Raw genomic sequence first — 17,528 nt, 5'->3', positions numbered from 1 at the left:
GTGACACACATGCATTGATTTTATCTACAGATACTGATGACAAGGGACCCTTTTGGATTGTTTGGTACAGATTGTTCCAGTTTTATTTTTCAGTCATAAAAGCAGTTACAGTGGTAGATTCATATTGTAGTTACAGTTATATTGACCCCATGTGTAGTACACGTCCACCCACCTCATGCCGTTCACCCATGATACATAGAGATACCATTAGTCCCATTGTGCACAGCACAGCACAAAGAGGCACGTCTACACTCGGCCGTGACGCACACTTTCGACCACTATTTCCTCCCTTCTTCTCTCCCTTATTTTCACGTCCTCCTCCCTTTCCACTCAGGCATTGTTTTTTTCAAATCTGTCTGTTTTTTTCTGGGTTCTGAATAAGGTTCTAAAAATGAACCAATTCTCTTTTTTTATATATTAAAAACAAGGGGGAAAACGACAGTGGAAAAGCACAGACCAGTGTCCCAGCCTTATCCTCGACACAGTAGCAGCCGATTAAGTATCTGTGTGTTTACACTTATTCCTCATTCAAAGCTAACATTTGCCACAAACACTGACAAACACAGATGTTTCGCAGCAGTTAGTTAAGTTAGAATATTGGCAAATTGTGCATCATTCATTGCTCCTGTATGAAAATAGATTTTCAAAAGCTTTATTGTCCTATAAGTGTGTCTGTGTAACCAACAACAGGGAGTTTACACACACCTCCTTCAGTGCCATTAGCCTGTTAAGACATCCCATACACTTTACCTCAGGGACTGGTGGAGTTTGGCCAGTGTCAAGCTTTTATTTAAATTGGGAGAACTGAGGCAGCATGGTTGCATATAGGTACTCCTTGTGGTATGCACAAACCAGCTCACTGCATCTCCGCCTCTCATAACTGCATAAACCACAGATATTCACTGCGCTGCAATTCATTCCACGATGGCTATGGGCATGAATGCATATAGCTGTTAGTGTAATGGGACTACTACTGTCACTAAGTGCAACTAATAAAAAATCTTTAGATTTTTGAATTTTTGCAAACATCTATAGAACAATGTGGATTTTCTTTTTACCTTGAAATTGTTTTTACTGTCAACAATTTTTGTTGAAAATGGAAAGTTTTAATTTATAGCAATAGTACAAAGAAGAAAAAGGACAACTTGCAACGATTTAAAATTAAGTTAAGTGGTTTGAAACTTGCACATTTTTATATCAAACAATCTTACAAGGATATTTACATTCTGTGGAGGCAAAAACAGTTATACTCAAAACCACTTCAGTACCTTGTATCTCAGATTTATTTTTAATCAGTAGCATGTAAATACAATGTCTGCCCAGCTAGCAAAATAATACATTCTCTGTGTTTGATGTAAATACCAACTGCTTGCTTTTATTATACATCAACTGGCAATCATTCCGCCTGTCTGCAATATGAACTTGCATTGATGAGGGTCTGAAAATAAAACTTGAGAGTGTTTGCCCACAAGACTCCACTCCCTGATCTGTAAATATACATAAATACTGCTCCTCTAACAGTTTGTGAAACATGAGATGGATAGGTCTGAACAGAGTGTTAATTAGAGACAACAATGTTTTTAATACAGTGTAGAAAGAGACAAGGACAGATACAGAAAGCTACACAAAGGTCTCGACACAAAGAATTACATTATCATTTCCAAAAAATGACATTACACTTCTGGTGGGAAGGCAAGAGAGTAATGACATCAATCTGGTGCTCTATGCAGACCCAGCAGGCACAGGAACTTATAAGGAGCATGTACATATCTATAATACTGTATTATGGCTAAATAGATAGATGTAGATGCAGCTATATACACCAGATGCTGCTCAGCATGTTCACAGCAAGTTCCCATAACGCATCCAATGTTATTTATAGTAAGAAACTTGGCTTTACTTAGTTTCAATGAAAACATCTTGATCTGTGAAATATGTCAAAAGTCAGGAGTTTTATAGAAATAATGTAGAAAACAATATTACAAATAATGATATAAATAAAAATGGGTAATATAAAAAAGGATGTTTTTTTTAAATTAAATAAAAAATGTCACTGGCAAGTACAATCTGAGACATCAAATGGCATTAGACATACAAATGTGTAAAATAATATAAGGCATGATAAATATCTAAGACTTTTTACAGCAGCATGTGCTGCCTTTCCCCCCACGCTAGACTCTACTATCATCTCCTCCTCTTTCAATGCACTACTCTGCATCTCTATCGGACCGTACCTACAATCCCGCTGATATTTCTATTTTACCTGTACAACGTTCTCTCTTTAGCTTTCTATGGAGTTGTCTGTGACAGAGAAGAAAGGTAGGGAAATTAATCTTAGTCATTAAGATATGTTGTAAACTACACAGATAAAAGCAGGGTTGGGGCGGGGGGGTCAAAAGACATCTTCAGGTCAGTCAAACTTGTATCACATTGTCCACTACTTTGGACACTCCTTTGGTCAAAACAGTCCGGTCGATCAGATGACTGCCAGGGACATCTGAATAGTCAATACATTGATTGTATATTAGTCATTAAACTACAGATCAGCAAGTCAGTGGGGAACAGGAATGTATGGGCACATATGGGTTGACATGTGTTGGTCGAATGGCCCCCGGTGGATGTGTGGGGTTAATCGAGGATGGTGACCGAGTTGGGCATGCCATTGGTGGCTGGGGAAACGGCGGTGGGATTGAGTGGGGAGTTGTCTGGCAGGCCATGCAGCGCCTCTGGACCCTCGCTGGGACGACTGAACTGGCTAACCAGAGACTCGTCCATGTTGAGCTCGGTGGTTATGGCACTGCTGCCGTTGAAGTCCAGGTTGTCCTCGCTGCACAGCTTGCTCTCCTCGCCGAGGGACGGCTGGCTGGCCGTGCGCTTCTCCTCAAGGTCACTACAGTATGTGAAAGCAAGACATATTAACATATGGCCGGTAAAAAGAATCATTCATTATTATTCAGTCCCCTATACGCTATATGCAAGCTGAAAATACATAAAACTGAAACCATTAGTCGATTCATCGATTGGTTGATTGACTATGTTGATGATCGATTCAGGAAGTCAAAATACCCAATGTTGATAGTTCTAGGTTCGAAAATGTGCAACTTTTCTTGGTCTTACTGTATAGTTATATACTTATTTTGGAGTTTGGGACGGACAAAACAAGACTTTTGTTGAAGTCCCCTGGGGCTGTAGCATATTGTGATTGGCATTTTTGCCTGCTTTCTAATGTTTTACAGATCACACGATTAAGCGATTAATAAAAAATATAATATGATTGTTAGTTGCAGGCCATATACAAGATGACACACTCTCCGTGATTATACCAAATGTTACAGGGAAGTCAGTAGGTAAGTAAGTAAGTAAGTAAGTAAGTATTGGCAGGGTTAATAAAAAAGCAGGGTTTGGGTTAATCACATCACAGCATACCTTTCTAGAGATCTGCATTGTAGGAGCAGGCATTCGGGAGAAGAGGGACAATGAAAGGAACACACAGGGTTAGGAAAAGAAAACAGTGCTGAGGGAATCAAGGCTGGGAGTTAGAATGTAAATTATCCTTTGAAACATAATATAACACCAACAAAGAGAGGATGTGCATTCAGATGACAAACCTATACTCTCCAAAAGTCTCATCCTTCATAGGCCGTGCTTCTGAGTCCATTGGACCCTCTTCTTTATCTTTCACTGAGAAGGAGATTATTGGATTTTATTATCAGTGAGATCTCAACCATGTTTCTTTCTAAACCATTGCCTCAGACATTGATAATGCCCTTCTGTCCCACAACAAGATAACTCCACCCTGTGAAAGAAATTGTGTCTGTGGAGCAAAAATATGTGAACTATCTGTACACAAAATCTGTGTATTTATGTAGTTTAAAGTTTGATGTTTCACTTAATTTCTCATCTGATTTTCAAACATAATAGATAGCACTCTAAATATTACTCTTAAAATTCCAAACAATTTAAATAATTCATCTCTCAGTATAATGCCAGTGGGTATATGGTTGGATGTATTATTCAATTAGTCCTTGCTTTTAGCAGAAACAATTAAGTCTACTTTAAAAGGAGGCAGCCACTTGTTTCTCCCTCGTGTGGAAAGGGATGAAAGGCCGAAGCTTTTCTCTGACCAGGCTACTGCCTGCAGGTTGCAGTTACTCTAGTGGTTTGTGATTATCATTTCACAGTTCTTTTCAGTGCAGGCTCAGAGCTCTGTTTGACTACATGTTTGATGTGAAAGCTGCAAGGAAAAAAGTTGGCCAAGTGACAAGAAGTGGTCAATTATTTTGATATGGAGCCACTGTAAGGATCACACAAGGAATTTTAAACATGGTGCAATCTTAATTTACTGTCGTCTTTCCAGTAAGAATGACCTTGTTTATTGTGGTGCTTTCCTGTAACTGCTAGGCTTCCTTTTCTACCGCAATGTCATCTTCGATATCAGACAGCTCTTTGGCTCCAGCAGACTGTTTGTTGTCTCCCACAAAGCTTTTGTAGTGTGACACAGCAGTTGTCTAACACTGCTTTGTTCTTACAGACAGATTTTTCTTTTTAAAAAAAGTTGCTGAAGGCTGCACTTGCCTGAATACTTCCCCCCTTTACTTCTCTTGATGAAGCAGAGGATCAGCAGGATCAGCAGCAGCAGCACGATGGCGCTCACAACACCGATGAACCAGCCTTGCGTTGCAAAACTAGGCTGCACCTCAGTTACTCCTTCAGAGAGAAAAGACAAGTGAGGTGGGAAGAAGTGAGTGTAGTTTGTCATGAGGAAACTGGATGAAAGTAGAAGAGGAGTAGAAAGGATGAATAACGTAAGAGAAGCAAGATAAAAGAGGAAGAATCTAGAGCGAAAGAGGCAGAGCAATATGTATTTTGACAGGGTGGCATTGCACACCCGGGAACCAAAGAATACACCAAACAAACAAAGTAATGGATCATTGCATATGGCTAACCAAGCTTTCTTTTCATGAGTCTTTGAAAGCACAGGCAGTGGAGAGAACTACAAGGCACTCTCTGTAGGATCAGGCTTTATATTTAGATGTGGGAAGCCCAGAGGAGAGAGCAGAGAAGATGAAAGAAAGGAGGATGAATGAAGGTGGAACACTTATAGTACCTGTTCCTAAGGTCTCAATGTTTTCTTCAAATAAGGTACTGTTGCTGTAGGTGAAGCGTAGACGATAATGAGAGCGAGGAGTCAGGCCCTGGAGCTGGTAGAAAGACTGGGAGGAATTCACCTCTTTTTTCTTCCATTTATTGATACCTGCTGAGACATGACAAGAACTTTGATTTACTTTCTCTGGTTTAGGATTGTGAAACTATTCCCCAGCTAGATTTGTGGTTTTAAAAGGTTGACTACAATTAGGGTTTGTGTTATGTACTTATTAGAAAATATACCATTTGTATTGAGGTAGTATATCTGGAAGCTAACGTTCCTGTGCCTCTTCTTGGCCACCCAGCTGAGGTTAACAGAGTTTTCTCCAACAGTGAAGTTGAACTTGGCAGGAGGTGCTGCAAATATTCAGACAGAGGAATCAAACTCTTAATCGAGTACAATCTGATCCTGTTCGTGACAGATCTGTGAGTGTGAAGACCTCTGTGAATCGGCTTTGTACCTCCATCCAGTGTGGTGGCCCCCTCCCTCATGATGAGCTCCCCGTCCCCTGCAGTGGTGCGCCCCCTCAAGAAGAAGCGGTACTGGCTGTGGGGGTCCAGGGCCCTCAGGGTGAGGTGGGTGGCTATGGGGTCCTCTATAGTCTGTACCTGCATGGGGCTGTCATCGCTCTCCACAACTGGACACATCCCGGCAGAAAAAACATTCATTCACAATTTGATCTTTAACACATTGTTATGAGTGACACATTAACTGACTGATGAGCATCATTAGAAGGCTATTCTTTGACATGTCTTCGTCAGTGTTATTGATTTTTCTGGAATTGTATTGTGCAGTTACATTCATGGTGTTTTTAATGCAGCATAGACGCACTTATTAAACAAAACATTATATGTGCCTGATGTTGGCTACTTTGTGAGATGGGTGTGTAAACAATGCTCACTCTGTTGGTACTGTAGTAGATATCCAATGAGGACTCCATTGGGCTGAGCAGGTGGCGTCCAGTGGAGGGTCATTTCTGTCTCTGATGGGCTGTCCAGCATCATGGACATGGGAGGACCAGGAACTAACAGCAACACAAACATACCTGATTAAAATTCCCTTTGCTTACTGTAACATTGATTATTATACTAATTTGATCTACTGTCACCTATTTCCCAACAACTGCCTGCTCAATAATATCTATCCCTGCATCAATTTCACCCTCCTCTTCACTCAATCTCTGGATACAGTGTAATTTCCTCTTTGAAATCCACAATCCATTCCTCGCATCTTTGTCTCTTCATGTCTATAATTAAAACCACTTTATCACTCTCCCCCCATCAGTTTTTTCTTTCTTTTTCATTCTCACCTCCCTCATGAGTCTTGAAGGACAGCGTCTCAGAGGGGGGTCCCTCTCCCTTGCTGTTGAATACAGTGACGACCAGCGCGTAGTGGGAGTATGGTCTGAGATCACTGATCACCTTCTCTTCCTCGTTGGCCACAGTCGCCACCACCAAAGTGTTCTCTGGCTCCCTGGACCTCCGGCCTCTGTGGTGGCTCCTGGAGCCAATTCTGGTCAAGTAGACCTGGAGTCACAGAAGCAGTCATGGTGAAATGATGAACGAAGAAATCATGGGTTAGTTTTTGAGTTACATTTGAAATTTAAAAAATGTCATATACTTCTTAGAATTCATTCATTGCATATCAATACATGTTCTTATGACATTAAAACTGGTATGAATATGATGTTGAATAGATGATGTATCAAAGACCCAAAAGAGAAAAAGGGAAGCATTGTGACTGCAGTGTGATACATTCAAAAGGTAAGATCATCTAAAATAAAAAATGTTTTTCTCATCAACACCTTGACACTAAAGAGAACTCTGAAGCCTTTGCCGAGCTACGGTCTGGCTGCCTCTGCTGTAAACCCCAAATATGTATTATTCATGAGGACAGGGGCTGAATATGAAACAACAGATGAGATACAGGAGCAGTACCTTGTATCCCAGCAGGTTTCCTCTGACCGTCTCTTTGTTCACTGCTGCCCAGTTCACTTTGATGGTAGTGCTGTTCATTAAAACAACACCCACATTCATTGGAGCCTCCAATGGAACTGAGAAACAAAAACAGACATGAGGGTGAAAGGTGAGAAAGAAAACAAAGTAGAAATATTCCCAGTACAAGAAAAGCTTTTAAAAAAACAAACATTTTACCATCTTCTCCTGAGTAACCGATGACGGGATCTGGCTCAGGTCCCTCCCCCTTCTCATTGACAGCCTGAACTTTGATCTCGAAGGCAGAAAAGTTGCCACTGTCATTGACCGTGAATGGCTGTGTTGTTGTGTAGTTGGTGTGCCAGCTGGGTCCGCTGCCCACCACTCGCCTCCATAGGACCCGATACTTGAAGTCAGGTCCATTGAAGTTACGTTTGTCCATTTCCTGCAGTGACAGCAACAGCAAACAATAATGCACAGATGCAGAGAAAATGTACTTGATGTTGCTCCAGATAAAGAGCTTGATGCTGCTTTAGATAATTAGTACATTCATGCAACACATGTACCTCCCAGCGGATGAATAGAGTCTCTGGGTCTTTGGACTCACTCCTAACATCTTCAGGGTTATTGTCTGGAGCTGTGATTGGAAACAAGTTAATTGTTTCATTCTGAGTTTACTTTGAGTGTGACAACTTGTGGTTTCAAAACACTGGCTCTCACCTTCAGCGGGTGTATTGTGGATTTCAGATGGCTTGCTGGGGCCGCTCTTTCCCACATAATTGATGGCAATGACCCGGAAACGGTAAGACATGTAGGGCCACAGAGGGAGGCTAGCACGCTGCTTGTTTCCTGTTACTCTCTTCAGCTCTTCCCAACCCCTCTCTTTCAAACCTTGGTCCTCAAACTCAACTACAAACTCTGCAGAGCGAGAAAGAAAGAGTTAAGGAGTGATGAAAGACAGGATATAAGCAATAAGGAAGCAATAGAAACATAAAATCAACACTGAAGTCATACCAAGACACTTTGAGCTTTACAAAAGTCTGATGCTGCAGATCAAATAATGATAATTCTGTCAAAGTAATGAAAACAGAGCAGCCTTTCATTTTGCCAGGGAGAGATGAAGATATTGGGTTGTTGTATTGGAGTTCAACAAGATGAAAACTTGGTGTGTGTGGGGGAGCATATTCTCACTTGATGCCACCATTACAAATGTTCTAAAATCACAAAGTCACTATTCATATAAAATCAGTTTTAGCATTGCAGAGAAGATAAACAGAGGACGAACAAAACAGATGTGTGCACATCGGTACGCGTCTCCAGAGTGCGTGTGTCTGTGTGTGTGTGTCTGTAAACCTAGCACGGCGCTGTTGTGGTCGTCTCCAGGAGTCCAGCTGAGGGTGACTGCTCGATGCTTAGGATCAGTGATCTGGAGCAGGACAGGAGGGTCTGGGCGATCTGAGGGGGACAACAATAATATCATCATGACAACTATCTGAGCACTGCTTGCCTACAAGCTTTAACAATCATTGGAAATCATATAGTACATATTCATTGATCTTACCCCATAAAGTGAGGGTGCCACTGGCTTCAGCCATGTCGTGCTTAGTGATGACCTGACAGGTGTAAACACCCTCATCATCTGCTTCCACGTTAGTTATTTTCAGGTCTGGTCCATCAATTGTGTATCTGAAGAATTAATGTCATAATTGTTATCTTCATCTTACTCCCCCTTTCAACTTCCATCTTTTACTACTTTTTTCAACATGGTAATTTATTTGTTTATCTAACATGAACAATACAGATAAACATTGTGGTCAAATAAATGTTCATAGGGTATTTAGCTGAAGCTAACGTTTATCCTCTGTTCCTAATTTCGCTTAAACAACTAAACAGTCGGTTGTAGTGCATACAATTTGGTCTTACTTTCCGTCAGTGTGGGACTCAGAGATCTTTTGATTGTTCTTTCTCCACTGAATGAGTGGAGAGCCAAGTTTTGGGTCAACAAGAGACAGACAAGTGAAGATTGTTGTGTTTCCACGCTGCACCTTCAGAGCCTGTGGAGGCGACAGGATCACTGTCCTGTCTGGAGGAAAAAGCAAGCAGACACACAATGTTGAGACAAGCTGCAAAAGGTGCAACTACATCAGGTGCTAAGGGACACAGTGTGTGTGCATGTGAGTGTCTGTGTGTGTGTGTGTGTGTGTGTGTGTGTGTGTGTCTGTGTGTGTGTGTGTGTGTGTGTGTGTGTGTGTGTGTGTGCAGCCACTCACTGAGCACTTCCAGCTCGGCATTGACAGACAAGTTGGTGTTCTGCACAGAGCACGTGTAGAAGCCCTCGTCGTCATGGGTGACATTAGAGATCTCAAGCACTCCGTTGGTGAATGGCTTCACTCTGGGATCTTCCAGAAGGGAGGAGGCGCTACCGCTCTCCCTGGAAAAGAAACACACGTGCATACAAAAACACACATTATAAACCTGGCAAGCAGAATAAGAAATAAACCATTTCCGCTCTTGCAAGGGCTAATTAATTCAGTTTAATTGCCACTATTTCACCAAAAGAACAAAGCCTTGTTGGGCACCTGCCAAACTGACAACATTCACAGTAATAGCCCAGATGTAACAGTATTTGGCTGTTAATTTATACATATGAACAGCTACCTACGCAATTATATCACCTCTGGTAAATTTGTGAAACGAAAAATCTGTCAGACAACACGTTAGAATACATATTACAGTACATTGCTCTCGAGCACAACGGAATAAGGAGGTCATGTGCCTCACCATGTGACTTCAGGTTTAGGAGAGCCAAAGGTTACACACTCCAGTAAAGCTTTCTGGCCCTCTGTAAATGTGTATGTCATTCCATCCTCAGTCAGGATCTGGGGAGGCAGCTCTGAAACAACGCACACAAAGAGAAATGAGACACACACAGACCTACACCCACAACTCTGTTTAATAAGTGACATTCACCAATGACATAGACGTTGGTGTTGGTGAGGATGGTTCCATGCTTGTTGGAGGCCTGGCACTGATAGACGGCAGTGTCCCCCAGGTTGACATCCTTTAGTATTAGAAATCCGCCGGTTGTCAGAGATCGTCTGGTGTCCTTGTCGGTTTCTATTTCAAAAACATGCAGTCAGCACATCCACAGTGCACGAGATTGTGTGTTGAGGTACATATTGTTGGTTGTATGCGCTGACCTGAGAGGGCGATCCCGTTGATGGTCCAACTGATAGTAGGAGTGGGGATGCCGTCTGCCTGGCAGTGTAGCTTGACAGTCTCACCTGGGGCATATAGCTGACTAGGTGGCTCCTTGATCCAGTGGGGAGCCGCTACGAGGGCCAGAATATATCAATTACACACAGCACAAGCAAAACAATACAGTCTTCAGTTAAACAGTACCAAACCTTTCCACGGGATAGTTCACAGTGAGACTGATGGGTTGAGATTGATAGGTCACACCCAACAAGTCTCCAAAATGAAGCAACTGATCGCTAAACTGTTTTGTTGGGCTTAAAAGAAAACACATATTTCCAAGTCAAGGTGTATTTACTAGTCACAGGGAGTACTACTCGATTTGTGACAGTTGTGTAATGTCTTCTTTTACTCAATTACTCACTTAACATCATCCAGGTATCTTAGCTTGGGCTTCGGTGAACTATCATTTTGCAACAAGGGCACATCCTTTAAAGATTCAAATACTTGGCAGGGATCTAGTGAAAGATGCTATTAGGTGGCATCATGTGAAGTTTGACACATAGTCGGGACTAAAAGTGACATAATTTTATGAAAGTGTTATCCTAAATTGCTTGAATACTTTAAAACTTTGATCTCCGAACAAAAGTGTATAATTAATTTACCACATAGCAGGGTACAGATAATGTTTTTTGCATTAGTTGCTAAGTGTGAAGCCAGTATGTAAACTTAATGAATTCAAGATACAGTAATATACTGTGAATCTGTATTATTGTAGTTACCATTATATTGTAAAGTCACAGTACATGCTCAAATCACTCTTCACCCACACGCAATCTACTGGATATATATATATATATATATATATATATATATGTGTGTGTGTGTGCGTGCATGCGTGTGTGTGTCATACCTTCCACAGTCACAGTGTAAGTGTGTGTGGCCTTCCCTTGGGAGTTCTCAGCCATACACTGGTACTCGCCCGCGTCACTCTCTGAGATATTATTGAAGCGCAGGCGGCGATTGAACATATCTTTAATGATCCGAGATTCAGACATCTCGGCGTCCCTCCTCAGCCACGAAACTTTGGGAGTTGGACTGAAAAGGAGGAGAGAGGAAAGGAAGAGATAGCAGGAATCAGAAGGATGTGGATGGAGGGATGCAACAGATGAAGCAACACATTGATCAGAGAGAGATAGGATGTAGAAGGAGAGGAGATGAACGGATGAGACCTATAGAATAATATAAAGGTGTGGCTTAAGTTTTCTGAATGATGGGGGGAGAAGTATGTGCACACAGAGACACTCACAGGCCTTGGACGATGCACTCAAGCTCCACGGTCTGGCCCCTGAGGGAATGGTAAGTGCTGTGGCTTCCAGTAGGTCTTAACATGTGGGGCCTCCTGTTCTGAAGTAGAGAGTTGGCTGGAGAGGCGGAAACACAAAGATGGAACAAAAGGTTCATGCATATGTATGGGTCATTTTCAAATTACCGTGCTGCTGACACAGCAGCCACTTTAGAGAATCTGACACACACAAGCACAAAAGTATGCAGGGTGTAGAATCATATGCAGGAGACTTTACCTTTCTAACAACACATCATTATACAGATTTTCTACACACACACACACAGGTCCCATGTTAACATGTGCTCATCTTTCTGACCTCTAGTTGGGCCACAGATGCTGGCAGCCACATCTCAGTGTGAGCTGCATCTCATTACCACTGGGCTGAGGAGGTGAAGGCCTCCCGTCGGCGCTGTGACCGTCTACTGGATAAGAAACTGCTTTGGTCAGCATTACATGCCACCACATGGGGTGAGATGACTTTGGTTTAAGTATGAGGTATTTTTATATACCGTGCTTTACTGTCACATATTTCTCTTATATAAAGAAAATAAGACAATTGCTTTGTAATGTCAATCCGTACAGGCCATCTTGTAAAATTAAAGTACTTTAGAAAACTAATGATCTTAAAGGTTCGGTTCACCCAAATTACAAACATCATATATTAGCCATGCTGGCAGAAGGCTCAAGGGATGGCAATGCTTGTCTGTGGAACGATTGGTCTATCCACCACTTGGTTCAGACTGAAATATCTTTTGGACAGATTACCATGACATTTTGTCCACACAGGACACAACATAAAGATAATCTTTATGTTGATCCTCTGACTGTTTGAGAATTATACTTGTAGTTTTGAGAGAAATGGTGGATTGCCGTAACAATTGCCTATTGAACTTTGCTGCTTTAGATAAAAACAGTCTTCGCTTAAAGATGCATTTCTGGAACTCAGTTTAGGTCAGATCAGTCCAGTCTACTGTCAGTTGATCCAGAACAAAACTCACAAGGGTTTACAGTCAGCGTGATGGGTTCCTTTGCCAGAATGGTGCGTGTCGCCAGGTACTGGACATTGCAGGTGTAGTCGTTCCTGCTGTCCTCGGTTGTCAAATGGGCAAAGTATAGGTTGCCATCCTTCCCCACGACCACCCGTTCACTTAGCTGGATATGGTGTAGCCCTAGAGAGGGGGGAGAGGATATGAGTGAAACATTTAAGACAGATAGAGGCAGCGGGGAATGGGGAAACAAGAAAGAGAGAGAGAATGAGGAGCTTAGCAAGAGGATATAAAAGAGAGAGGAAATAGAATAGGAAGGCATAGAGAAACAATAGGATAAGACAAAGAGAGAGAGAAATAAACAAATTATAATAAAGAGACGTCTGAGAAAAGGGGTAGAAATTGACTCTGCTCAGCCTACAAAAGGTGCTGAAGACATTAAAAAAGTATCCAGGGACAGAAAAATGCATGAAAGGTTATTCTGGACATTTAAAAAAGGAAAAAAGATAATATTGTTTCAGAAATAAACAATCATCTATACCTCACTATGATGCTAGTGGACCACAAAAGGACAGATAGTTTGTCTAAGCAGGTTGATTAAGGAAACAGGAAGGATGTAATGGAAGGAGGGATGGAAAGGTAATGTACTCACTCCAGTCCATCCAGTGAATAATAGGCTCCATGGAGCTCTGTGGGGGGTTACACTTCAGAACGATACTGTTTCCCTCTTCAGACTTCACATGCACCTTCTTTTCTTTCTGCTGGGTCGGGGGAACTAACGGGAAGCAAGTGAAGAAACACACAGATCTGTTCATATAAACACGTACACAACCGCCTTAGCACACATTTACGGTGTGAAGTAAAGATTTCCTGAGACAAGCCATATCACAAGTCAACTTAAAACACACAATACAGTGTATATGAAGTACTATTTGTAAACCCTATTTTTAAAAAAGGTTTTTAAAGAATCCTAGGAGAAGCGTGTGATGAGGCACCAGGTTGTCTTGTGCGTTGTAACATGATGTGATTTGTGAGTCACATGTCTCCTTCCCCCCTCCCTTCTGCCCATTGTTGGTAACCCCGCAGGAGCTACTGAAGAGTGCTTCACATGACATCAACTCAAGAGCGTTTCTGGGGAAACCGTTGTCAGGGAAACTGTGATGGAAGGAGGTCGCCCAGGAGAGGACCAGTCACACAGGTGGATAGATAGACGGAGGTGCTCTTTACTTTGGCCCAAGGGCCCATGTGCGTGCGTGCGTGCGTGCGTGCGTGCGTGCGTGCGTGCGTGCGTGCGTGCGTGCGTGCGTGCATGCGTGCGTGCGTGCGTGCGTGCGTGCGTGCGTGCGAGCGTGCGGGCGTGCGTGCGTGCGAGCGTGCGAGTATGCGTGTGTATGTGCTGATTATTATGTTATGTTCTGGGTGTGAGCCTCCATGTAAAGCAGGGCGAGGAAAAGCTTTATGCGCTGGCTCTGCTCGTAACTTTGTAAATCGCTCGGTTATTGCTGATAAAAACCAACAACATCACATTTAATCTGGAATTTGAAGGTATTTATTTACACATGCTCAAACTCTGAAACTGACATTTCTAAAAGACGTGTAACTCTAACGTGATGCAGTTTGTTTTAAAACACATTTAGTTAATAATATTTCAAGTGGTGTGATTCATCTCTCAAGGCTAAAGCCAAATGATACCAAATCAGCAAATATTCACTAAGCATGATGGATCATTTGAATATTCAAATTAACCATCAAAATGAATGACTCCTTCTTGGTAACTGGTCAGTGGTTTCTTTAGAATTAAACAGCATGTTCTTACCATCAGTGTTGAGGCGGGCCTCATTAGAGACGGCTGTCCCAAGCACGTTGGATGCATAGCAGATGTATTTGGCTTGGTACTGCTTCAAGCTGTCCATGGTGTTACTGAGTGTGTAGAATGCAAATGAGCCAGAGCGCTCAGAAACCTTCAGCTCTGGGTCACTGCCTGGGTCAAACTCCTCTCCATCCTTTGTCCATCGGAAACTTGAGCGGAGAAACAATGATGGGAGAATGTTCACTCAAATATCAAAGCCCCAAAAGATTATATCTATGCCTTTGAAAAAGCAGTTTTTGAACACACACAAAATGTCCTTCCATGTCACTGAATTTGAAGGTACAAATAAATTGATGCAAAATGTACAGGAGATGCCCCAGTGGGACTCATAGCGTGTGCTGTGTAATTGCGATATTCGTCTTTTCCCTGGCAATTGGAGCAGTTTTCCACTTCAGAGCAGCTAAGACACTCTAAAAAGATTGCTTGAGGGCTTAATGACATTTATCCCTTGTTGAAATGAGAACTGTGACTGGGAGAACTGTACTCTCATGTACTACTAATGCGTAGATGTCAGCTGAACAAGGAGAGGGAAGGTCAATGTTCTCAGTTGTCTAAAAAGATAACTTGTGGCTAAGCTCCACCGTGACCAATATGATCTTCAGACCGTTTGCATGTGTGTGTGTGTGTGTGTGTGTGTGTGTGTGTGTGTGTGCTGACTAACATGGGTTGAGGGTTGCCAGTGGCTTCACAGCTCATGACGAGGTCTTCAACACTAAAGACGGTGACAGACTCCGGCTGTGTTATGATCATTGGAGGTCTCTTGACTGCAACGGCCAGAAACAGAGTTAATGATATCATAACAACAGTTACAGAGCAGGCGTGCATGTGCTACTACACACCTATTGGTTTAAATAGATAGACACACACGCAAACAGTCCAAATAGTGCTGCAGTCTTCACATGACCTGCTTTCATTCTGCATGCTGCTGTAATAACTCCAGCTCTGACATACACACATATATCATCCCATTTAAACACACACTTTTCTATAGCTGTTGTTAATGGATTTACTAACAGAACAGAATAACCAGCGATACCACTCATTTTATAGTTTAACAGCTGCCGAAAAGTATATTAAGTCAATACCACTTAAAAAGACTCCTCAGAAAAAGAGATGAAATGTAGGCCGAGGAAAAAAGTGAAAGAAAGAAAGCAGACGAGATGAGATGAGAGGAAATTGATTTAGCATAATTTAAGAGGGAGAGTTCATGTAAAGGAGATATTTGGCACAGTGCTCCCTGTGGGAAAGGGAAAGAGTCTGCGGGGAAATGAAGCAGAGATTTTGAAGAGAAAAAAGTAATGACCACCACAACAGCCATAAAGCAATGCCTCAATAAGAGACTCATAAAAACCAACATGCTGGGATTTGCTGTGAATACTGTATTGAACCAGCATGTTTGATTTTTCCACATGCTTTATGGCCCATGTCGTATTTTTATGTTCTGTTTTTCAATACCTATAGACAGAAATGCAAATCTTTTTCTCCACATAGCTCAGTGACTTTGGGCTGTTTGCATTTGCAGTGAAATAGAGGTCAAAGCTTGATTGTACTTGGTAAAGTCCTACAACGTGTGGCTTCAAGGGAAAGAGACAGAGCCCAAGATGAATTTATATTATCCAGCTAAATGGGTAAAGGAGGACACAGGATGGAGGGGGGTTGCGGTAGATGAGGAGAAGAAGGCGATGGAGATGGAGAGTTAAGCGGACAGAGGAGATGGATGGAAGTACAGCAAAGAGAGCCCACACAGAGCAACAGAGAAGCAGAGCGGAGACAAGAGGGGGGAAAAAACAAACAAGAGGTAGACTCACAGAGACTCAGAAGGAAACGGATAGGGAGAGTGAGGGAATTTAATGAAAGAATTCCCACTGACGGAGGCAATAAACCCATTTCCTCAGCTGATCAAATTGACGTTTGGGCTGCGGGCGCAGCTCCATTATTGGCAGAGGAGGAGGAGAGTAGTCGGTGCTTAGTACTTTAACTCCTCTTTATTTCCCTGTGCCTTTGATCTGACAGCCCTGCTGCCTCCTTACAGACAGCAGCTCCTCACACTTCCTCCTCCCTGCTCCTAGAGGGATCTCACCAACTGGATATGATGAGACTAAACACACACCCACATACAGAAAAAAGGCACAGAGAAACAGGCGCATGTTCACAACACAACACACACACACACACACACACACATACATCCTCCCGTACAAACACACGTGCACGATACAGAAACAGATGCATAAACACAGACACACACAAGCATAACACTGCAAATACACACAAATGCCTGATTCATTAAAGTGCAGCACAATGCTACTTTCAATGCGTGCTGGATGGAAAATAACCTATCTGGCATAATGAAAGTGTTTACAATAAAACTTGCCAGCACCTGCATTAAGACAGATAGAAGTCGATAAAGTTGAAAGCACTTACGATCACTTATGTGGTCTGTAACGCCCCAATGGTGGCCAGAGAAAAGGCAATGAGGGAAAAATATTTTAGTTACAGTAAACAAGAAGGAGAAAGAGATAGTTAATACAGACAGACAGCGAACACACAGACAAACAGAGAGACAGACAGATAGACATAGGTAGACTTACGTTGATCACTGATAATTGAACAACATTTATGATACATGGTAGATAAAGCATGTAATGTCTCCTGTAATTGAGCGTAGCTTTAACCCCGGCCTCATTGACACAGATTTGAATGCACATCTCCTTTATTGATCATGATCACTGTCCAAGTGGCTCTCATTGACATGCAGTGGACACCTTGACCTTTTACATATTTGACCCGCTCCTTCTTCCTCATCATCATCCTCCCTTCATCCTCCTCAGCCCTCTCACCTCTGTGTCACCGATTCCCCCTTTGGGAATTCGACTGGGAGATTTACTGCATTTCATCAACCTTTACAGGTCATGTGTGTCCAGGCGTGTGCAAACTCTTGTTTGTACACACACCTTTGAAGTCTGTGTGGGTGGTGAAGGACCGTGACTCACTGCAAGTAGTCTTAGATAAAGAGTGAACAACAGAAGCAGCAGTGGAAATAATATTA

General features: G+C 42.3%; 1 protein-coding gene across 3 annotated transcripts in view; it reads right to left on the bottom strand.

The window, feature by feature from the left end:
• Nucleotides 1–60: 60 nt before the first annotated feature.
• Nucleotides 61–17,528, bottom strand: part of l1cama (L1 cell adhesion molecule, paralog a) — a 38,622-nt gene continuing 21,154 nt past the window's right edge. The window contains exons 3-28 of one of the 3 annotated variants that reach the window (XM_034537291.1): nt 15,141–15,243; nt 14,426–14,628; nt 13,262–13,384; nt 12,622–12,792; nt 11,585–11,699; nt 11,189–11,373; nt 10,281–10,412; nt 10,051–10,197; nt 9,862–9,973; nt 9,351–9,511; nt 9,004–9,163; nt 8,642–8,766; nt 8,434–8,535; nt 7,801–7,998; nt 7,647–7,717; nt 7,300–7,525; nt 7,084–7,199; nt 6,456–6,672; nt 6,048–6,170; nt 5,607–5,783; nt 5,389–5,502; nt 5,108–5,257; nt 4,576–4,707; nt 3,609–3,681; nt 3,427–3,438; nt 61–2,890 (exon numbers count right to left, since the gene is read on the bottom strand). In XM_034537291.1, the coding sequence (XP_034393182.1) occupies nt 2,629–2,890; nt 3,427–3,438; nt 3,609–3,681; nt 4,576–4,707; nt 5,108–5,257; nt 5,389–5,502; nt 5,607–5,783; nt 6,048–6,170; nt 6,456–6,672; nt 7,084–7,199; nt 7,300–7,525; nt 7,647–7,717; nt 7,801–7,998; nt 8,434–8,535; nt 8,642–8,766; nt 9,004–9,163; nt 9,351–9,511; nt 9,862–9,973; nt 10,051–10,197; nt 10,281–10,412; nt 11,189–11,373; nt 11,585–11,699; nt 12,622–12,792; nt 13,262–13,384; nt 14,426–14,628; nt 15,141–15,243 (3,710 nt within the window). In that variant the 3' untranslated portion in view covers nt 61–2,628. The remainder of the gene's footprint in view (nt 2,891–3,426; nt 3,439–3,608; nt 3,682–4,575; nt 4,708–5,107; nt 5,258–5,388; nt 5,503–5,606; nt 5,784–6,047; nt 6,171–6,455; nt 6,673–7,083; nt 7,200–7,299; nt 7,526–7,646; nt 7,718–7,800; nt 7,999–8,433; nt 8,536–8,641; nt 8,767–9,003; nt 9,164–9,350; nt 9,512–9,861; nt 9,974–10,050; nt 10,198–10,280; nt 10,413–11,188; nt 11,374–11,584; nt 11,700–12,621; nt 12,793–13,261; nt 13,385–14,425; nt 14,629–15,140; nt 15,244–17,528) is intronic. The other 2 variants (XM_034537292.1, XM_034537293.1) reach the window with 2 other exon arrangements.

Source organism: Cyclopterus lumpus, chromosome 7 (assembly GCF_009769545.1).
Source record: "Cyclopterus lumpus isolate fCycLum1 chromosome 7, fCycLum1.pri, whole genome shotgun sequence".
Taxonomy (NCBI): domain Eukaryota; kingdom Metazoa; phylum Chordata; class Actinopteri; order Perciformes; family Cyclopteridae; genus Cyclopterus; species Cyclopterus lumpus.
The sequence above is the reverse complement of the archived record's forward strand: the minus strand, read 5'-3'. Positions and strand labels throughout refer to the sequence as shown.